At 40.8% G+C, this 23884-nt stretch overlaps 1 protein-coding gene across 4 annotated transcripts in view; it reads right to left on the minus strand.

The window, feature by feature from the left end:
• Window positions 1–498: 498 nt before the first annotated feature.
• ldlrap1b (low density lipoprotein receptor adaptor protein 1b) overlaps window positions 499–23884 on the minus strand; it is a 39485-nt gene continuing 16099 nt past the window's right edge. The window contains exons 2-9 of one of the 4 annotated variants that reach the window (XM_073483931.1): window positions 22331–22473; window positions 21437–21549; window positions 16167–16281; window positions 14797–14869; window positions 9935–10030; window positions 7547–7680; window positions 7119–7153; window positions 499–2241 (exon numbers count right to left, since the gene is read on the minus strand). In XM_073483931.1, coding sequence (XP_073340032.1) covers window positions 2097–2241; window positions 7119–7153; window positions 7547–7680; window positions 9935–10030; window positions 14797–14869; window positions 16167–16281; window positions 21437–21549; window positions 22331–22473 — 854 coding nt within the window. In that variant the 3' untranslated portion in view covers window positions 499–2096. The other 3 variants (XM_073483932.1, XM_073483933.1, XM_073483934.1) reach the window with 3 other exon arrangements.

Consider the following 23884-nt stretch of genomic DNA (forward strand, 5'->3'; position numbering starts at 1 on the left):
TGATCCAAGGGAGAGGCAGATTGATGCTGCCTTTTCTGTATTTTAAATTTATATTGTTTTCGCAGTGTTAGTCAGACAAAACAAATGATCTGAAGAAATTACCATTGATTTTTTTTTAAGGAAAATTATTTTCACTATTTTCTGACATTTTACAGAACAACAAATCATAAATTAATAAGGAAAATAATAGGCAGATAATGAAAGGTTTTTTGTAGGTCTGAGATTATTCATAACCCACTGTGTTGCCTTAGATAGTGGTACTATTACTACAACTACATTTTGTTTCCTGCCTCAATAAAAATGTTTTCTTAAGGGAAATAAACTGTGGTTTCACTGAAGAATTCAAACATGTATTTTACTGTATCTCTTCCTTCTTTTTACAGTCTGCTGTTGACAGTAGTTCTGAAATATTCGACCCATTTACCTCCACTGTATTGGGGTGTCTGCGGGAGTCTCAACAGCAGATACCTCAAGACCTCGAAAAATGAAACCTGAATATCTGCATGGAAAGGTTTATTTTCCTTTGCAATGCATGTGAACTCAGACCTTAATAGTAGAGCCGTAGTTGAGTTCACTTGTTTGTGCGTTATGTTAAAAAGCCCAAAAAGTAAAGAGGTACATCAGAGTTTACAAGAAATAAAATAATCTCACTTTGAAATAAACATCACACATACACACTTTGACTTTGATTAAAATTTATGGAAATTAATGAATTAAATTAAATTCATACATAAACAAATGCCAAAAATAACACTGGGAACCATCCCCCCGGAAAAAGAAGTAAACTAGCAAAGTCAATGCAACAATATAATTTAACATAGAGTGCAGATAAAACACATTTTCCCTCTTGGACTTCATGTTTTGTTCTTCAACTATGAATTTTGTGACTTGGTAACATGGTCGAAGAAAACACTGTAATGTTAAAGTGAAAAGAAAATAACTCTAGACTTTCCCATCCAAGTCTTGTCCATGAACCAGAGAGAGAATCGCAACCGTCTCACTTAGAAATGTGATGCTATTTGGAGATTCACAGTTCTCTACAATGATGATAAATCTTGCCATTAACCTCATTAACAACGTGATTATTGTGATTCAAAGTTGTAAAACAAAAAAACAGTAAAAAGTCCAAGGGGTTTGAATAGAGACACTGTATATGCATCTAAATAATGAGTTTGAGTTTACGGACATAAAATTCCCTCAAATAAAAATATGCGCTCTTAAAAATTAATGAATGCTGAGTGCAAAAATAGATTTTGCATTAGAAAAAAAATAAGATTGTCATTTTGTCTCATCAACTTCTCACACAAACTCTTCACCACACACACACACACACACACACACACACACACACACACACACACACACACACACACACACACACACACACACACACACACACACACACACACACACACACACACACACACACACACACACTTTTTTAAAGCTTTTGTTGCCCAACAACAGGCTGAATCCTTGAAGCACATAGGTAGTAACTTTACTGCTTTGCCCAATACTGGAACTGATGCATCGGTGGCTTCACCGGTGAGTTTTCCCTCTTATCCAGTCACACCTCTCCATCTCTAAGTAAAGCAAGTATGTGACAGCACCCTTCTTGACCTTTACCTTAGTGACACTTAATGAACTGTTCCAAACTCATCTCACACCATAGTTCTTATGTCTCACTTTGTACATTCGCACCTGCGCACGCACACACCTAATTTGTTTTACGCAGTGTACACAAGCACATACCACAAACACATTACAAACAGTGAATGGGTAAACAGACACAAAAAAGGAAGTAATACACTGACTGTAACAAACATTAAATGACTGCATGTCGTTTCATAGAAAAGGGGTAAATTGGTTTGTATTGCTTTGGCCTGTTCTGAGAGCAGCCTGCTCATGTTGTCCTTCTCTGGTTGTGTTGATGCAGAAGCATCAGAGAGCCACTGAGAGGACTTGGCAGCAGGGAAATGGTGGGAAACCCTACTGATGTCACAAATGTCTCGTTTGTCACTCCAGTTTCCATCCATGCTTTACCACCATCTCACCATCTCACATCATTCCCTGTTTTTCTTGGCAGAGGCTTCACATTAGAACCCAAAAGTGTCTTTTTGTGCAGTGAAGTCTGTGTCCTCTTGGTCCCATTTGCCTGGGGACAGGCACTCTTCAGTGTTTAAATCCTGAGGGTTTACCCCAATGTCCAGGACCTGGGGGTTAGTGCGAGACTCAGCGAGTCTGGAGGAACAAAGGAAAACAGAAATTTTATTAACAACTGGAAACCTGGTTAATGATCAAGATTCCTTTTATAATGTAATGGAAAGAATCATGATAAAAAGTCACATGTAGTGATAAAACTGATTCCCTTCATGAACTCAACATGAGACAAAATTCTATATTCTAAAGGTCCCATATTATGGTCATTTTCATGCTTTTAGTATGGGTATCTAATAGAAAATGTATTAAGTTTATATACGCTATATTAAAAAACACATTTTTCTCTTACTGTCCATTGCTGCAGGACTTCTATTCAGCCTGTCTCTGTTTTAGTGCCTGTCTCTTTAACGCCCTCTCCTGAAAAGCCAAGTCCACTCTGATTGGTCAGCTCTCATGGACCTGAGCAGGCACTGACCACTGTGGGTACTTCTCATTTCACCTACATTGTTTCCACATTTCCCTCACTTGCTCCTTTCCTTGAGTCTTAGTCCCGCCCACCATGGATTCGTGGAGAGACGTGAGGAAACCATGGGGGGCTGAGAGGACCGAGGATATCTGTTTTAAGACAAATGAGAGGTCCTTTCCTCTGCAGCGTCACGTGATGACGGCTGCAGCTGATCACAGCTGGATCAGCTGTCAGTCGGCTTTAACAGCTGTAGAGACGTCAGAGGAATTTATGCCAAAAATGCCATTATCTATATATATGTAAATTATAACACAGAACTAAAATTTGTGGAGAGATTTAAATAATCAATAAAGTTAAACTGATGTGCCGCGTGCGTAATTGCATATTATTTCTTATAGTGCAGGTAATGTAATGTTCTCCTCATTAATGAGATGCTTTATTTCACTCACCAGCAGCTCATCTGATAATAATCACAAAGTTTAGTTTTATGACCTGGACCAGGCTTTTTTGTGAACCCACAACCTTTAAGTTCAAACTGCCCCTGTGATTTTCTGTCTGTTACCTGTTTAACAAACAGCTGCAGTCTGTATTTATACTGTGTCTGCTCGGAGGCACAGGAACCATTTCAACTCACAGAACTATATATATATATATATATATATATATATATATATATATATATATATATATATATATATATATATATATATATATATATGTATATATATATATATATATATATATATGTATATATATATATATATATATATATATATATATATGTATATATATATATATATGTATATATATATATATATATATATATATATATATATATGTATATATATATATATATATATATATATATATATATATATATATATATATATATATATATACATATATATATATATGTATGTATTCATTATTTGCCTCTGTATGCATTGATATTCTTATTGTGAAATCATCATTTACCAAACCAGAATGAGATTATGGCGTCTTCTGGACACTGAAAGCTATTTTTAGGCTAAATGTTTCAGGGAAAACTGAAGTGATGTAACATTAACATATGAAAGCCGAAGCTCAGGAATGATCAGCCTCATGTGTTTAAAACAGACCTTAAAAAAAAAATGTTTCCAATAAATGAAGATGTTTGTGGTCCTGTTGTTCTCCTACAACCAGGCTGATACATGTTAACTCGCTGGTGAATCAGAAAACAAACAAAATATAAAACTTGTTGGTGATAGACTTGAGTTTAATCTGATATCTGTCTTCACTCCGGTATGAAACTCCAGTCATGTTGTGATGTGCGTCCAGTCAATAACTAAAGGGGCGTGTTGGCCGGTAAAAGACTTCCGTGAAGGCTGTTCTCATGTCCTTGCTCCTAGCTCGAAACAACAAATAAGAGAAATGAGAAGTACCGTCTCTATCTGCATCAGTTCTGCTTGTGTTTTTGCAACCACAGCTGTGCTGGGAGCTTGGCTGAAGGCGGTGACTGCATAGTTGTGACATCCCAACCTAACATAAATGGCTTGTTTAAAGGCACTGTTTCTAAATATGGGCCGTGTGGATTGAGCATTTCATTACTTTCACTGCATTTATATAGCATCTAGACCTGCTTCATAATAAAAAAATAATGACATTGAAAGGAAATCTCACTTTCTGCAATATGGGACCTTTAAACACAAACATGTTAGATCTACATGTGAACACACACCATTTTTTATTCACCATGACATCTTTTATCCAGCGTCACAGTACTGGCAGAGTGCACATCTGATGGATGTGAGGCGGACACACATGAAACATTTGTGATGAAGATGTGGACACAGTGGCCGACCACATCAGGCTCTGTGGTAGTTGTCTTATGAGGCTCAGGGATGGATCAAACTGTGACAATGACAACGAGGGAGTTTTGCCCTCTGATGTATCTCTTAGTAACTTTTACAAGACTTGTTAATGGAATATGGCCATATAAGAATGCGTGAAACGACATGAGTTTTAATCAATCTGGATGAACACTGATATCCAGACAGATGAGCAGGTTTGAATAGTGGGCTGACTTGGGGAGAATGGAAGTCACTAGATCTGGTGAATGACATTGTTACCTGAGTAGGATTCAAAGCTATCCAGACTGCGGCTGGGGGTGCAAAGGAAACATCACAAGTCAGGCAACAATTAAAGTCTTAACTATTCTGAACAGCATTATAGAAAAGTGAATGGGTACATTTATTGTGGCCGCTGTGACTTTTACTTCCAAAATTCTTATGCCATAGGCAAACATGCCTTTTTAACCTCAATCTTTACAAGATAGGAAACCTAAAAAAATAAATTGCACATTATACCAAAAAAATGGACACAGCCACAACACACAAACACATGCATAAAGTCAAATAATTTTGACTGTCACGGAAAATCCAACCGAAGTCCTTTACAAAGAAATCCACGGTCCAGCAGCATTAAACAACCTAAACAAATCATCTACAGACTTGTGTAGACAACCAAGAGAGATGGGGATGGTCTCATTTTTCACATCACCTAAAAAAATATTACATTACACATTGTTACATACAGCCCCTTTAGACATTTTACCATTTTAATTTTCCATCTTGTATTGTTCAGCATTTAAATTTGGTAAAATCAAATCACCCTTACAAAAACAGTTCTGGTAGAAATTACAACTGTAATGTTTATATTCTACAACATGGGCTGTAGTTTAATAAAAAAAAAAAAAAAGCCATATTTACTGTAAAAATGTATTCAAGTAATACTTTTTTAGCTCCAAATAAGTTAAAACGTTTTCAAGTGAAATCTGGTTTGAGTATAATAACCTATTTTTTGTAATCTAATTATGTTATCCCAATTACATGTAGTCTGCTTCTACCAAACCCTGCGCACATCATACTGATCTTCCTCTGTTATGATCAACAGATACTCTACATCCTCAACTGTTCAACACTCTACCACCAGCAGATGGCAGTGCAGTCTCTAAAATGCAACACAAACATCTCAACATATGAATTTATCTGCAGTTCACAGCGAAAGAGGGCAAAACTGCTCATCTAAGAGAATTTAAATGTCGCTTGTCAAAAAATAAAAAGGAATTTCAAGTTAGCAACATCCACTTTGAACCACAGGATTGAAACTTTGTAGTTGCAGTGAGGCACCAGATTTTTCTGTGATAACGGTCACATGTTGGGAGGCATACAGAGTACCTTGATCAGATTTAGGATTGCATAATCTGTCACTTGGGAAGCATAAAAAACAATAAAGTAGCAGTATATGATGCATGTGTTTCTCAAGATTAATAGAAGTTGCACCCTCTGACCCCTCTGCTGTTTATAGTCTTTTTTTGATTTAAACTACTCAGAAGGAACAGTGATGACAATACAGGTTTTTGCTGCTGAACTATAAACAATCCGTTAATCAAGAGCTTATTTTAAACTTCGCGCGAGCCTGTATGTGCCACACACCAACTATCAGGTACAGTGAATATAACACAAACACCTTCATTCTGCAATATCCTCATTAACAGAATGTGACCTCAAAGTCAACCTGTGCAATCAGCTTCTCCTGATGGACATTAACCTGTCCCTCAGGCCCCTGACTTTCCTTCCAATACAGAAATCTTCATGTGGGTGCATCTCTGCTCTGGGAACATCTTCATTAATCACAGAGCGGGAGATTAAAGGCGTTAGGGTGCAATTACAGTGTGTAGTCAAAAGAACTGCCTGATAACAAGGCTAAAATGGCCTCTTAGCACTTGATTACAGCGACTGTAGAGCCCACTCTCCCTTTCACTCACTTAAAAGTGAGAGAATAAGAAGCCCCATTGTTGAATTAGCAGGGTCAATGAAAAGCAGAGCCAAAGGAAATAAATGCACTCATTAAGTGTTGAAAGACGGTCCCAAACAAACAGCTGTAAACAGTTGCACTATGCAACCTGACAGTGGACCACCACAGCTCATCTGAGTGTGCTGCTGATACACACTAAATTGAAACATTAATCACAGATGACTCCAGCTCCATGCTGATTAGTTTGTTGATGGCGTAGATGGAGTTTAAGGAATTCCAATCAGCAAAGGCAGCTGGCTTTCCACTTTACCGTCAACCTTGAACCTAGAGAACCCAGAGTCCTGATCTTCTTTCAGAGTTTTTCTATGTGTGTTTTTATTCTAATACAACATTTTAAAGACTATTATTTACCAAAAATGACCTACCCTCAGCAGCACCCTTTTGTAATCACAGGCTTAATGAGCTCCTATAAAAATCAGTGTGTGGGCCTGAGATGTTGGTAAACTGAGCCTACAAAAGCAGCATGACTCAGGGTGGGTGTTGGCTGCGACCAGGCCTGTAAACTGAGCCTGTCTCCTGCCTGTGGGAGTGTACTGGGTTGGGCCAAGCAGAGGCAGCCCTAACCACAGGTGGTTATTTCCAGACCAGCAGCCTGTGTGGCTGTTTAGGGATAACTCAAGATCACAGTTAATCTCACCTTGAGAAAGCCTCGTCCAGACCGTCCTCCAACTCCTGCAGGACAGAACATACACATGATGGTTAAAGATAAAGTTCATGTCCTGAGAGATAATAAGTAGAAGCATATTTATTCACCAGATGCTGAGACACTGTCAACTCTTGCCACTTTTTTCCAGTTTCAAACGGTCTTGGGAGGTTAATCTAAACTGCCCGTAGCCCCACACCCTCTCTTGCTATGTGACCATTTGATGAGGCCAACCTTGTCAATGGGTTATTGTCTAACTCTGCATAGCAGCTGCACAACTATAGCATCCACTCCTTGAAATACAGCAGGTATAGTACATCATCAGTCTAATTGATCAGTGTTTCCTGCGTGGCATTCTTGTCTTCCCTTCTTATCAAGCCTAAGCAACTGAAACTTCCTGACCAGCCCGACTCTCATCTTACCCATACAGTATTGTTGTTCTCTGTTGCGTGATTATGCACCATAAAGGGATCCGATTCAGTCTGCTTTGTTCCTGAGTGGACCAGCGCCACGTTGGCTCCCTCTGCCAAATCCAGAAGTTTTGCTGTGGCTACCTCTGTAACACAAAACAAACAAGCAGCACTTTGAGAAAATCTGGCATATAAATGTGCAAAACTTGACTTGCAACCCTTCACATTCACCATTAGATTCAACTCCTAGCCTGGAAGACAACGGTGTAATATTGAAGATAAATATACTCCCAAGTGCTCATTTGATTGGATCCTCTGATTATCATACAGGAAACAGTAGCCATGGTATTTGTTAAAGCCCACTTTAACTTATGAAGGCTCTAATGTATCTCATGGATGCAGCCATCTGTAAATTGTCACTTTGTGATTAGTGAGCATGGAGTAACCCCCTGACTCACACGCCTAACCACGGTGACACCACTGATCTGTAATGGGATTGGCTTGTAATGGCTCTGGCTGATGATTAATGTGTGTCAATAACTTGTGTCAACACTAATTTCTGTCTAGTCTTTAGGCTAATGTTGCCCATAGAGACCTGGAAAAACTTAATGACTCTTCTAATGGCAGCACAATTCGACTCTGTTACACTCGCTCTTCAATGCTCAAACTTAAAATCGTTAAATGACCTTTTTCCCCATATTCTACATTTCAACGAGAGTCCCTTCAACCTGTCCTCTCTTTCAACACTGTTTTCAAGGCATTTAAAGTATTCTGCTGTTGTGAAGAAGGCAATATTGTGGGACTAGGACTGTCATCCAAGGGGAAAGAAAGGGGGGATCAAGGCTCATTTGTTGGTAATGTCCTTCATTTAACAGCTTAGATGTTTGTTAAGGTGGAAGTGGGGCTATGGTAGTAAAGTACAGCTGGCACATTTAACTAGAGCTGCAATGATTTGCAAGTAATCAATGGAAAGAAAAGTAATCTGCATAAGGATTCACTGCTTCGCTTTGTCATTTCGGAAAGTAAATAAATGTCTTTCTATTCTAAACTCATGCCTTTCAGGCATCAACAATCCTGCAACAATCAGAGACTGACACAAGAAGAAGTGGCATTCTGTCTTCCAGCGACTGCAAGAGGCCTGGCGTCAGGGGAGAGTTGAAGGTATCATGTCTCACAGATAAAAGCTGACTCACCTCTGACAACGCCACTGATCCTGAGAGTCCCTCTGACTTAGCAGCAGTGGCATGCCATCTGATCAGCCAAAGTGAAGGGTACATAACTGTAACCTACTGATAGCTCTAAAGTCCTGTTGTCCCCAATCACTGCTTTAGAGAAATGCTCTGCCTGTTTCAAAAGGCACTCAGAAGCTTCCACCATGTATTACTCTGCGGTACAACAATTTTTTACAGAAATGCAATCCGCTTGCAGCTGAAAGATGCACCGAATGGTACAGTGGAGTACGTATCGCACACCAATCCTCTCTGTCACCAGAATCTGTTCCCAAGTCCTACTTTGTTGAGTCTTCTCACCATGGATCATCCTTAAAACCTGTGTCGGCACTAAAACGATAAACATTCAGGGCCACATATAGTGTCAGAACAGATTTAGAGAGATCCCTCTCTGGCTGGAGGCCACCTGGCCCAGCAGAGGGGGACACAGCTGATGTTTTCAGATGTTTGCCGGAAAAGAAAAAGGACTGCCTCTACTTCAAAACCTCCAGCAGCAATAGGAGGTTTTTCAGTCCTACAAAGTCTGACAGGAAAAAGGCATGCACAGAACAGACTAACAAAGAGAGCATTATGAGGACTAAGTGTACAGCTATTGTGCTACAGGCAACAGGACGTTCAGATCTCATTGTATCTGAGGCTGTGGACAAAATGTGGCGCTAATAATGCCTTAAGGTTGTCTGGCTCACTGGATATCAACAGCATGCTTAGAAGGCCTGACCCTGGAATCTTATAAATCTGATCGACAAGAAGGTCACAGGAAATGTGGGTTTCATGATTTTAACATAAACAGAACCATAACTGTACTTCCAGAGTCAGACTGAATATGACTGTTTGTCCATGAAGAGCTCTCTATCATCATAAACTGTCATGCGGATCAGTGAAGACAGATTTGTTTTTAATGGACCTCAAACACAGGGAGGGAGCTTAATGTTTTCAAATTAAAGAGAGCCATTATCATCATACATAATCACTTTAAAAATGTCACTGGCTGTTCACTGTAATGATGCTAGTGAGAAAGAATAACCTCGAAAATTCAGATTGTCGTCAGCTGACCCACAACCTCAATATCAGCCAACCTTTGACAAGCGGCAACCCTGCCCCGAGGCAACGGTTGCTGCAATGTGGAGGGTGAGGGGGAGAGAAAGATGTGATGATGGGTGACACGACTCACCTCCTCCCTTCATGCTACCCAGGCTGGCCGAGCTGTCCGACTGCGAGCTACTGGCTCCCTCCCCGTCTGAACCCGACTTCACTCGTTTCTCCTTCTCTGCGCGTGGACGACACGCAAGTAGAGGAAGACAAAAAGGGAAGGAAAAAAAGAGTGGTTAGTGAAGACAAGCTGTAACCATTGGGTGAGTGCACTCACAGTGCATCTCTAAAGGGAACCGTTTACTTTTTCTAGCTGCTGTAAAAGTGGATATTACATGTTTCGTTAACCAAGCATAGAACGTGTAAACAAATTACTCAAGCCATCTATCAATTGAAACCTACTGTAGGAGGCCTGGCCTTCAAACATTGTAACACATGTTTTACTTCATGCAGCACCAAGTACAGTAACTGCAGCATTTAAATAGGGGAGGCATAGCATCTGGGTCAGATGGATAATAGGCTCTGCTCGCTCCAAACACTCTCACCTGCTGAGAAGAAGATTTTTCTACACAGTGCAACTAACAGCTTACTATTTGCTGCACAACACTGTTCTCTTAAACTCAGTGTGCAACAAAGCAGCTTCAGAGCTCCTCAATCACCCCTTGGAACTGCGTTGAACGTTAACCAAGGACTAAAACCCTTTTTATAGACTAAGTTTTATGAGAAAGTAGAAACTGTGACGACATATTACAATTAAACAAAAAGACAGTGGTAAAATTTAATTTGCAGAAAAGACAACTCCATTATCGTTGTATGCATACAGGTTAATAACTTAGATTATCTTCGAAGATTATACTGTATTGATGGGGTCCAAAAGTCTGAGACCACTAGAAAGCTTCTTGTTATGTCACAGAATGCTTGGCTTTCTTATTCTTCAAATGTCCGCCTATATGTTGAATAGGGTTGAGGTCAGGTGACTGTGGAAGAGTCTGACAGTCTGGCCTCCTGGGTCTTCTTTGGTCTTCAAGTAGCTCTTGCAAATATTTGAGGTTTGTTTGGGCTCATTATCCTGCTGCAGTATCAATCTTTCTCCAGGATTGAGTCAATTCTGGAGGAGGCAAAACAGCCCCAAACTTGAATTTTCCCACAGTTTGATATGCAGTGGTATTATTCTCTCTCTTGCTGATCTCCTTACATACAGCCTTCTGTTACTGACATAAATCTCTAACTTTGATTCATAAGTAAATAGGACTTTTTATCTTTTCATCCACTGTGAAATTCTGGTATTTATTAGTCCACCTCGAGCATTTGGCCTTGTTTCCTCTCCCGAGAAGTGGTTTAGAAACTGCTACTCGTCCTCTGAGACCACTACAAGACAGCCTTCTTTAGAAAGGACTGACTGGAATCTAGTGTTGTTTATTTTGCAAATTCTGTATCTGGGAACTAAGCTTGATGGATCATCTGATGTCTGGTCTGGTCACTTTGGGTCTGCCCAATTGTGCTTTGGATACAATTTGATCCAGTTTCATGCACTGCCCCCTTAGAAACCTTAGTCTAGCCATGATCTGATGCTCAGAAAGCCCCTCATAGCTTAGAAAAACAATTTAACCTCTGACACTTTCATTTACTTTCTGAATCCTCAAACTTTTTACTTAATTCCAGGTTTACGTGACAATATTAGAGATTTGGTGAGATTTTTCTCTAGAGATACCTTGGTATCTTTCAGACCCTACCGTATATGCAAAAAATACAATGAAAAATGCCATCAAGCTATTTAAAAATATGCCAGTTGTGCTGTGGAGCACCTTTACATGAAAAACAAGGAGTCTTCTCTTTTACTTTCCAATTTACAATAAGGTCTAGATTGGAAACAGCAGACCCACAAAAGATCTTGCAAGAGTGATCATTTTAACTTTCCCTGACCCTGAGTAGGTGTTTCGGTGCCCAAACCTAACCAGATCTTAACCACATTATTGTTACATTATAAAACATAATTTCAAAGGTAATTAATTTGACAAATCTTGCGATAATCTTGCAAATCTATGGTTACTACCCAGCATCAACCCTATTCACCTCTCATCTGCACCTACATGAGTAGAAAATATACAATATTAGTAAATTGTCACGGTGTATCCTCTTTTTTCAAATATTATAGCCATGCTACTATTTGAAATAGACTTACTGAAAAAATGTAAAGAAGATTTAAGACCATGCAAATATGTTTGCCCTGATGTAATTAACTTGAGATATCCTTTATTATAGAGCTGGGAGTCCTCTCTCACTGAGAACCCTCATCACGCACATTGTGAAACACTTAAGTGTCAGTTAAGTTTGATTCATTACTTCCTACATCGTTGGCTCTGACAGAAGCCGCCTTCTCCTAGTTACAATAAAGTGAAACACTGAAGACATCAGTTTCTGCAGGAACAGCAGCTTTTTTTTGTTCCCGTGGATCCCACACAAGTTCAGTCTCAAATTATATTCAAAATAATCTTTCAATAAGCTTATTGTCATCAAGTACTCCTAAACATTTTGGCCTGAACAACATCTCCTGGTAGTCAGTACAATTTCTGACTTTTTCCTATATTGGGACTAAGACTATACACAAATGCATGCATACACATCTCTGCCTTAACTCAAATATCACAGGAAAGTCACACAGGAAAACAAGAGACTGCTGTGATGAAGTGTGATAAAATGCTAACCCTGCCTAACTCAGACTTTCAATACTGCGGTTACAGACTAAAAGTCAATTTCTGTCCATCTGAAAGAAACCTGCTTACAGCAAGTAGGTGTTTTTATTTCATCATCATCCTTGGAGTCTAAAACATCCCATTTCCCATGAGCCCAGGTAGCTTAGTGATGGCAGAGTTACAAAAACTTCCCCAGGCACACGTTTTCCCGCATGGCCTTTCCTGTGCGTAGTTTTCCGTCTGACTTGAGGATCTAACTCCTGCTAAAAAAGGAAGCAACCTAAACATAACCCAGTTCAAAGCTAGCTGTAGAGTTACAGGGAATATTCTATGAACAGAGATGGGAGCTGTAATATACAGAGGAATGTGGGTCAGGAATGTGTGGTGGGCTGTAGAGAAACACTGTGGGTGGTGGAGGAGAGTTTGTAGGAAACAGAAGCAGCAAAACTAGACTTACACACAGTAGATACCCCCTCTTCCTGCCCCCTTCCTGCCCCTTCCTCTGGGTCTTCTAACTTTCATGAAACAGACTCGAAAGGATCTTTTCCCCCCCAAGCTTTCTCTCTTCCTCTCTGCCACAAGAGAACACCACTACTTCTATTTTGAAAAATAATCGTCCTTTCCCCTCCACAGCCCTCCTACCAGCGAGGCATTGGTTCCCCTTCATCAGTGACACCGTACTGAACTAGAAGGAAAACAGCTTGGCAAATTAAAACAGGTCACTAGACTTGGAAGAAAATGAAGAGGAGCAGAGGTGAATGTTGAGGGAAGGAAGGAGCAAACAAGGCAGCAGATTTTAATATTCAACTCAAAAGTACAAACAACCCAATGAAGAGGCGTAAAGCAAGGAGGCTGTGGCCTTGATCTTGGGGAAAATAATCCCTCCCCAGAATGGAAATGTGCCCACATGAAAACATTCTTGAACACCACAGTAGAAGAAGAAGAAGAAGAAGATGTGGAGTAAAAAAAATGGCTGCTAGAATTTTCATACAGTGCAAGTGTGTGTCTCCAAAGGACTGAATAAATAAGCCCGCCTTCACATCAGACAGGATCAATGGCACCGACACTGAATCTGTCAGGGGGTTGAGCTCCCACTGACACACGCGCACAATCATTTTCCTTTCTCTCTTACACCCCGACACCCCTCTCTGCCCCGCCTTTCATGCTCTCTTGCCCTCTCTCCTCATCCTCATCCCCATCCCCCTCTTTCACTCGCCTCCTCTTCGCCCGTCTCCTTTATAATAAACCGAAGCGAACGCTGTGATGGGGGGGAGGAGGGGGAAAATAAAATAACTCGACAGGGAAGGGGGTGCCAGGTGCAAAACAAGACGGACAGCAACAATGGATAATCATAGAATTCAAAGAGCACCTACACAACAACACCCATGTAAATACGGTGAAGAAGAGTGGGAGGTGGTGATGCAGATGCCAATATTATGTGGCAAGAACCACTCATTTACTCTGGAGTCATACATGCAGTAAATTACATGCATGTTCTGCTGAGCTGTACAAAAGAATGTGTGCGGCACCATCCTTGCACAGCACTTTGACTGCCTGAACACGCCCCGTCTGCTTATCTCCTCTGTGTGCTCGGACATTTAACGAGGTTGAATGGTTTACAAGTTTGACAAAAAAAACAAAAAAACCCAGAAAAATATAAATATAACGTGGAGCAAACAAAACCCAGCTCCCACACATAAGACTACTCTTCTCACTGTGAAGGAAACAGAAGATTTACTCCACTCAGCACACCTCTGCCCCAGGCTGGCCTCAATTCCACTCCACCCCTCCTCATGTCGATACCTAGATGAGTCTTTAGCCATGACTTAGCTGTCTATAATAAAGAGGCATCACTAAACTAAAACAGGTCTCTGTTCTCTCTGGGAGATGATTTAACCACTGGGGGGGGGGGACTGGTTGAATCAATGGGGACATTCCTCTAATGTGTGTGTGTGAGAGATAAGAACAACGGTGACTGTCAGGAACAGCCGAGCGGCCCTCCAGTATTTCACATGAACCCTTCTTGAGGATGTCAAGGCCAAGGCCAGAAAGAAAATGTATGCCTCTATGTTGTGCCAGAAACATCAGAATAAAAGACAGGATTGCTGTTTGGCCACTAAGAAGGAAGAAAGAGGTTGTACACAATAAGTGGAGAGAATAACAACAGTGGGGGAGGAGAGGGAAGAGGAGAGAGACGTTTTCACTCATCCGTCACACTCCTCTGGTCATTGGAGGAGGCGACCATGCGTACCTTCTTTGGCAGCCTGCCAGAATTCAAACGCCACTCTGAAAGCCTGAGCCACTGTTAGGGTTACCGCCTGGGCCTGTTGGAGAGACAGACAAGAGGGAGATAAAGTGAAGAATTAAAGGAAGATGAATAATACTCATATGCATCTCACCCACCCGATGGAAACGGGAGTCAGGAAGTTAAGACCGAGTTAAAAACAGGAACTGGCAACATACACAAGAAGGAGTTCCTCCACAGACACTTAAAGAGGAGGAAGAGAAAACCCGTGAGCTCCATGACAAGTTGTTTATGTAACTGGGAGGATACGTGGCCTTTTGGCCAGAACTAAATTGGTGAGGGGAAGGAAGAGGAGGGAGTGGCTCACTCGTTCTCCAAACCTCCAGGGATGGAGAGAATGCCAGAGAGAGATGACAACCTCCCCACCCTTCAAGCTCTCACTCCTCCTCTTTCTCCTGACTTAATACCTAGACATCTGCATGCATACAAGGAGAGTGCGACTCAAAATGTGGCAGTACAGTTGTTCTTAGGTCTCTTCGCAACATACTGTAGCTGCATGAAGTGCTTTCAACAGATTGCCAAGGGCGAAAGCTGAGTCAAATACCTGAATGCAGAATTCTGCCCCATAAGAATCTGTAGCCTGTATTCGTAGAGACAGTCTGTAGCCTTATTTCACAATATATGTATTCATATGCAACTAATGGATTTAAAGGAATAGTTCAAATTCTTAGAGTTAGATGGGAAGATAGATGCCACTCTCAAGTCTGTATGCTTAATATGAAGCTCCAACCAGCAGCCAAATAGCTTAGCAATGGAAACAGCTAGTCTTAAATACTAAGCTAGTCTTAAGTCTTAACTGTCAAAAGGCAACAAAACCCACCCATCAGCCCCTTTTAAAGCTCACTTAACATTAACACGTATCTGCATCTTGTTTGATTAATCCAGTTGTTTGGATGTTGTGTGGGGTTTTAGCTGGCCGAGAAATAGTCCAACACACAACCACACGTGACAGGCAATATAATTTTTACACTTGGGCTTTTCTATGGATTAATTCAGCTTTAATTGAGCTCTAGGGGTGATGGAAGGCCGATTCTGACCTTCGGAAAAAGACATGCTAGCTCTCTCCCCTTGTTTCCTATCTTTATAATAAGCTACGCTAACATGCTGGCTGTAGCTTCATATTTACTGCAATTAACAGACAGCGTGGTATAGATTTCCTTATCTTACTCTCTACAAGAAAGCAAATAAGTTAATTTCATATAATGTTCAACTGTTTCTTTAAATTTGATCCAGTTGGTTTCAAACTCTTTGTCCACTTACCGTAAACAGCATGCTTGTTTACACAGAAATGTAATCCCACAGACTCATTTTCTTACCATTTTTCTCTTGGGGCAGAGGAAGGCGTGACACTCCAGAGTCTCATTGTGTTGGCTCTGGACGATGTAGGCAAACACTTTGTCGTGCATCTTGTCCGCCGTGCAATATGATATTCTGCACGAAAAACACACAGATGCACTCGCTTTAATAAAAACTCTAAGACTTTACAGAGTGATCACAGATCAAGTGCAGCCATGATGCAACTTCATCTGCACTAAGCCCTTAAGCTTGTCCAGCAATCTGATCCAAACTGTTCAATCTAGCATTTCTCTTAAATGTTCCCGGCTGCACTTATAATCTCACTGCTCGGCACACAATCAAATACACACCCCAGCTGTGCACAGGTACCAAGCTCAACAATGTCATGAATTTGAACTGAGCACGTGCACAGTGGACATCTGTGCTGTTTGACGGATGCCGTTTCTTTCTGCTTTTCAAAGCAAGTTACTACAACACACTCCCACTGTGTCCACCTGTTTAACAGCTTTGATACACAGAGAGTTTTAAATAAAAGTTTTTAGACTGAGCCTGGCTCCTGTTAGACACATGAAAAGACTTGTGCAGAGAGAGGCGATTGTTCCTTGTCTTGTTGTGGTGTAGAAGGTCATCTTCTGAATGGAGATTTTTCTGTGGCCTGTGTGAGAGAGGTATTAGTCTTGCTTGTCAGTCTCAGGTGCAGGGAAGGAGTTTAAAATGAAGCAAATAGATTTTCTCCACTATTTGATCACCATGTCATCATCGTAATACCAAAGTGACAGGGACACTGGCCAGCTGGGGAGGGAGACCCAAAACGATGGAGAGAGGCTATAATGAATGTCTGCCATCTGTCCTTCCTTTCCCTTTGAACATCAGCACTGTGCTCAAACTTCACTGGGGGATAGTTGCCCGCTTGGTTAACTAATGAATAGAAGGTGTGGGAATGCTAAAATAATAAATAAAAGCAAGGGAGGAAAAGTTTAGAGAGGCTTAAGAATCACGGCTGCCGTCTGCACAACACAGTGGAAATTTACGGGCCCATGTTGGGGAGGGAGGGCGTCTGGGAAATTGGGTGTCTAGGCAAATCCATTTCTTTTATTGGTCATCCATCTTCCCAGCAGATGTCTGGGGAGGAGAGCTCCAATGGGGTGCGAGATTCAACCAGCTGCTTTATGTCTTCACACTATCCTGAGGTCGCAGCTGGACTCACCTCACGCAGTCAGCCTTTTAACTGCTGTCGTATTTTCCTCATATTCTTCAAATGAGAGAATCCATTACCAGCGTAGCATTTTACTGGAGAGGCATTCAAAAATAGGGGTATTTTTGCATATAAACTATAAAAAATAGCTGCTGTAAGTAAAACTAATATCTGAAACTTGTGATCAAGACATCTTCAGTAGGGCTGAATCGATTAGGCCCCCCTTGGAAGGTTTTAGAATGTTGAAGACGGGTGCAGAGGGAGAGACATTGGGCAAAGATACTGTGTGAGGTGAAAGATACAGGAGCATGCCGCGGATATAAAAAATTTGGCCGTTTACCAAGACAGTATGAAGAAATTGCTGCGGTACACAGGTCATGAACGCAATTAGGTGTTCGGCTACTTCTATTAAGAGCAGTTCAGTCAGATCTGAACACACACAAACGATACATATACCAAAGGTTCAGAGCGATTACACTTCAAGATATTATTTCTGATGTGAATTCCAAATGAATATCCATGAATCTGCTTAGAAATCACATATAACGACATTTTATCTCCAAAATCATCACATTTTTGAGTTTTCTTCAGGTTCAATTATTAATTTAAAGGATGGATGTTTGTGCTTCCATGGAGACACTGCAGACAGTAACTGACAATGGCTAATTTTGCATACTTTTAATGGTGCTGATGGTCAAACAAAAGCAATTTGAACAAGGCTTTAAGGAAACTGTGAAGTATATTTTTCCATATGATGAATCAAAACAATAATCATCAGATTAATCGTAAACTGCACGCCTAATTGCCACAGTATGTCAAAATTGCACAATACGAAAGCTAGGGTTGCAATGGTGTAAGATTTCAAATATCTCAAAAAACATCTGTTTTACAGTATCACGGTATACATCGATCGATACCGTGATACTGTAAAAAATAAGTTTTTTGATAGATAGATAGATAGATAGATAGATAGATAGATAGATAGTCTCTCTCCCTGTCTCTATCTCTATATCTCTCTGTCTCTCTCCCTGTCTCTATCTCTATGTCTCTCTGTCTCTCTCCCTGTCTCTATATCAATTCAATTCAATTCAATTCAAATTCGCTTTATTGGCATGAAAGTTTTAACAACAATGTTGCCAAAGCATCAATCAATGAACAGAACAAAACAAATACAACTCATAGAATCAAATATATACAAATAAAGGAGACTGCATTATATATCTCTATATCTCTGTCTCTATATCTCTCTGTCTCTATCTCTATCGCTATTTCTATCTCTCTCTGTCTCTATATCTCTCTGTCTCTATCTCTATCGCTATTTCTACATCTCTATCGCTATTTCTATATCTCTCCGTCTCTATCGCTATTTCTACATCTCTCCGTCTCTATCGCTATTTCTACATCTCTCCGTCTCTATCGCTATTTCTACATCTCTCTGTCTCTATCGCCATTTCTCTCTCTCTCCGTCTCTATCGCCATTTCTCTCTCTCCGTCTCTATCTCTATCGCCATTTCTCTCTCTCTCCGTCTCTATCTCTATCGTTATTTCTATATCTCTCTATCTCTATTTCTATATCTCTCTATCTCTATTTCTATATCTCTCCGTCTCTATCGCTATTTCTACATCTCTCTGTCTCTATCGCCATTTCTCTCTCTCTCCGTCTCTATCGCCATTTCTCTCTCTCCGTCTCTATCTCTATCGCCATTTCTCTCTCTCTCCGTCTCTATCTCTATCGTTATTTCTATATCTCTCTATCTCTATTTCTATATCTCTCTATCTCTATTTCTATATCTCTCCGTCTCTATCGCCATTTCTATATCTCTCCGTCTCTATCGCCATTTCTCTCTCTCCCCGTCTCTATCGCCATTTCTCTCTCTCTCCGTCTCTATCGCCATTTCTCTCTCTCTCCGTCTCTATCGCCATTTCTCTCTCTCTCCGTCTCTATCGCCATTTCTCTCTCTCTCCGTCTCTATCTCTATCACCATTTCTCTCTCTCTCCGTCTCTATCTCTATCGCCATTTCTCTCTCTCTCCGTCTCTATCGCAATTTCTCTCTCTCTCCGTCTCTATCGCCATTTCTCTCTCTCTCCGTCTCTATCGCCATTTCTCTCTCTCTCTCCGTCTCTATCTCTATCGCCATTTCTCTCTCTCTCCGTCTCTATCTCTAGCGCCATTTCTCTCTCTCTCCGTCTCTCTCTCTATCGCCATTCCTTGTTTCATTGAATGTTTTACATTGTAGGAGAAAGTGCATCTCTGTCTCAACCTCACCTGTCGAGCAGTGACCACATGTTCTGTTTTCTTTTGGTTGCCATGATTGTTTGTGTCTTCCTGTTTGGATTGTCAGTGTGTGGTCACTGAGCCTGTACTTGGTGAGGTTGTGTTGTGTTATAATTTGCTTTACTCTGATTGGTGTTTGGAGAGCAGTGTTGTTGTGAGGCTGGTCAGACTATGTCTGAGAGGGGGCAGTTCTTGAGTTTGGAGGGCTTTGGAGTTGAGGGTGTCTCGGGGGCTGGATTTCAGATGGTTAAAAGTTGTGCGTTCTCTTTTGAAAGTTAATTATCAGTGGGTATCTGCCTAATTCTGCTCTACATGCATTTGTTGGTGTGTTTCTGTGTACGTGTAAAATGTGTCTGCAGAATTATGCATGTAAAGACTCTGTTGGATGTTTGTCCCAACGGGTATAGCTCTGATGACTGAGTGGACCCCAGACTGAGTGGACCCCAGACTTCACTACCGTACAGTGCAATGGGTTGGATGACACTATCAAATATTTTAAGCCAGATTTTGACTGGAATTTGGAAATTATAAAATTTTCTCTTAATTGCAATTCTCTTAATCTTTGAGCTTTTTCTTTAAGTGCATTCACTGCCACTGCTATATCTCTCTCTCTCTCTCTCTCTATCTCTCTATATATATATATCTCTTTGTCTCTGTCTATATATCGCTTTCTATCTATTTCTCTCTGTCTCTATATCTATCTGTCTCTATATCTATATCTCTATATCTCTATGTCTCTCTATCTCTCTACATCTCTGTCTCTCTACATCTCTATCTCTCTCTCTATCTCTCTACATCTCTATCTCGATATCTCTATATCTCTGTCTCTATCTCTATATCTCTGTCTCTATCTCTATATCTCTGTCTCTATCTCTATATCTCTGTCTCTATATCTCTATATCTCTATCTCTATATCTCAGTCTCTGTCTCTGTCTCTCTATCTCTATATCTCTATCTCTGTCTGTCTCTATATCTCTATCTGTCTCTATCTCTATCTCTCTCTCTATCTCTATATTTAATATAGATAAATGATGTATGTCTGAGAATTTAAATCCATTCTGATCACTCTTGAGCTGCACAGCCAGGTAGTTGTTCAATAACTATAATAATTGAGCAGTCAGGACGAATAAAAAACTTCTCTAAGGATCCCAAAGTGACACAGCAAAGCCAGAAACGTAGTCAGTGTAGACAACTTGTAAATAAAACTGTTCTAGGATGACTTTCGATAACTGTCAGCAGCTGAGTTTTTGTCCTCAATCTGCCAGCTTTTAGAAGAAATAATTTAACGTAAGCCTATTCATGCTTGGAAAAATGATGGAAAGTCCCATCTCTCCTCGATATGTAGACTCATAAATGCGGAATTTTAGAAAAGTGATTCAAGCTTGGCTCATAAGCTCGAGGCCAATGGAGGTTAGGCAGCTTTAAGCTTGCAGGCTGTGGCAGGCAAGTGGGATCTGTAGGCATTTACTAGAGAGAATGCGCATGTGTATGTGTGCATGTGTATGTTTGTGTGTGTGTGTGAGTGTGTGTGTGTGTGTGTGTGTCAAGCTCAGACATACAGCTGTTGTAGTGCTCCCAGGAGAGTTGAGAGTTGAGATTGATGAGAAATACTGCTGATAGACTGAGTACTCTCTCTCTTTCTCCTTTGTGTACCACACCTCCTTACAATGATGGATGTGAGCAATGTGGGGAATAACAACTTTTGTTTTATTGTAGGTGATAAGGACAAGCTTAGGGTGAAAGTATTTAATAACTGGAGCCGCCCAACTGAGTCAGGGTCACTGAATGTGTCAGGAACAGTGGCAATCGGAGGACTGACCTGTAGATGGAGATGTTTTCTATCAGCTGGTTGGAGGCACTGTCATAGAGGATGATTCCTCGCGGGGAGACCTTTAATGTGACTTTCTGGAGTTTTTTTCCACTAGCTTTTGCCTAGAAGGACAGAAAGAAGGAGAAATAAAGGGTGGAGAAAAGAGGATGTGAGAGTGAGATGGAGAGATTAGAAAGAAAAACAATCAGCCTGTCAGCCTTGTATTCATGCAAATTACAACTCAGACTGCTACTTTTTGATCAGGCAAGCCAATCAAAATCGATGCCAGGGATACGTCAAAAGATGCCAATCAAAAGATATCATAAACCATCAAACCAAACATCACAAAGGCATCATGCTGGCATCATATTTAACAAACTATTATACAGTGTGACAAGTTAAAAAATATCCCATTCAGCGGCCTAACATCCTTTTCGGAGCAACACCAAGGGCAGCCAACAGATTAAACCCAATCAGAGCCTCCGCCTTGCTCTCCATACATCACCATGTCCCGAGTCCCACCATTCTGCCACCGCTAACTTCATTATCCACTGAGCTGCCAGATCCAATAACACTAAGCCTTTTCTACCATGATTAAGCTGGCTGAGCTATATACTGAGCAACAGTGTCCAAACTAATTGCATCCTCCTCTAAATGTCAGCCTGGGCCTCGGGGGGGAGAAGTAGGCAGGCAAGCAGTCACTTTTCACCAAGGTGTCAGTCAGGTCATAAACAGGAGAGAAAACTACTGGATGATTATGATTTCCAACTAGCAGTGGTGATTATGTGGGGAGAATATTATATGTGTTTGAGAGAAACTTTCTGGGAATAGCTCTCTGAGTGTGTTTAAGCTATTCCAGGTGTGTGTGCGTTTGTGTGTGTGTGTGTGTGTGTGGTCTCTCACCGTGGCCACTATTCTCTTGACAGCAGCCGCAGACAGCTCCTCTCCTTTGGGCTGCTCAACCATCGTGACCCCCAGGTACTTGAGCTGGAACACCATCCCCTCCAGCAGGGTCTCCCTCGTGTCCGTCCAGTTCTCTGGAAGCTCTGCAGATGAGAGAAACACACCAGTGACCCCTCTGCCAACCAACAACCCTCACTGCTTGTATTGTGAGGTAGGCTAAGAGATACTCTATTAGACATGTGTCAGTACAGCACATTTGCAGGATGGGAGACCCAGCTGCTTTAGATGCGACAGCAGCAGCCAAAACATAGCCTCATATCATATGGGTGTGTGTGATGAGCACATGCTTTTGCTATTCCTCCTTGCAAGACAGTTAAAGCAAGTCATCTCAATGAAAGTATGTTTCACAGGCTAAAATAAATGAGAAATATGTTCTACTGTAAGTTCAAATAAAGAATAAGGCACCAAGTTTCTCTTGTAAATCGAAATGAAAATCCAAATTGTAGTTCTGCTCATCTGGACTGGATTGTACAGTGAGGGGGAAATGGCAGGGAAAGCAGGTGTGTGATCAGACCAGACTGTGAGGGCTATGTACAGTATTAGCATATATTAACTCCAGTGTGTGACTGCCATGTATAACCTTTATATTTGATAATCATTTTTTTCTGAAAAATAAAATCTGGTAATCTGGCAAGAAACCAGAGGGTCGTTTAACAACACCTATTGCTGTTCTGAAGGAATCTCCAGATTCCTCAGAGATCATCCAACCAACAGTTATAACACAAAACGGGAGCTTTTATCTTGATTATACTGTTTTTATAAGCACTGGAAATAAATGTATTCACCCATCCCTAACACTTTCTACAGCTTTCATACATGTTGAGAAGATAAATCTGGTCCTCTTAACTGTTTGCCAGAACTCATTTACGATCCTGTCAACTACTGCCGGTGGAGTCATTCATAAAAGATAACCTCCTCCGGCATCACAGAAAATTACACTTATCCGGTACTCAATATTGTACATTTTTCTGGTGAATGAAACACTAAGGCTCTAGTTTCGTTTCATTTCTTTTCTCACAGGAATGCTGGGTGAACTGCTCTGGGCAATGTCCTTCTCCTCATATTATATCAGTATGAAGATAGCCAGAGGTGCCCGGTCACAGGACTACACCATAGAGAGGGAGCAGTGACTGAGAAAACAACTTGTGTGAACTGGTCTGCCTTAAATAACCCCAAAACATTAAGACTCGCGTTACAATTCTGCTGACAGTCAACACCAAAACTTCAGTATTAGGCAGCTGCACATGTTTTCTGATACAGCCAAAGCAGATACAACATTTCAGAGTTGAAGTTTGCATAAGTCGACAAAAAACGGCTTCAGTATTTAGCCATTTGCTCTGACAGTAAACATGCTAACTTCTCCTTGAAACTCATAAAATGTTCATTGACTTCCTACTATGAGGTGATAGTGAGTGTGGGCAGAGAGATCCATTTGTCTCATCAGAAGGTCCATTAGAAAACACAAGCAACAAAATCACACCCTCCCTCCTGGGT

Source organism: Pagrus major, chromosome 16 (assembly GCF_040436345.1).
Source record: "Pagrus major chromosome 16, Pma_NU_1.0".
Taxonomy (NCBI): domain Eukaryota; kingdom Metazoa; phylum Chordata; class Actinopteri; order Spariformes; family Sparidae; genus Pagrus; species Pagrus major.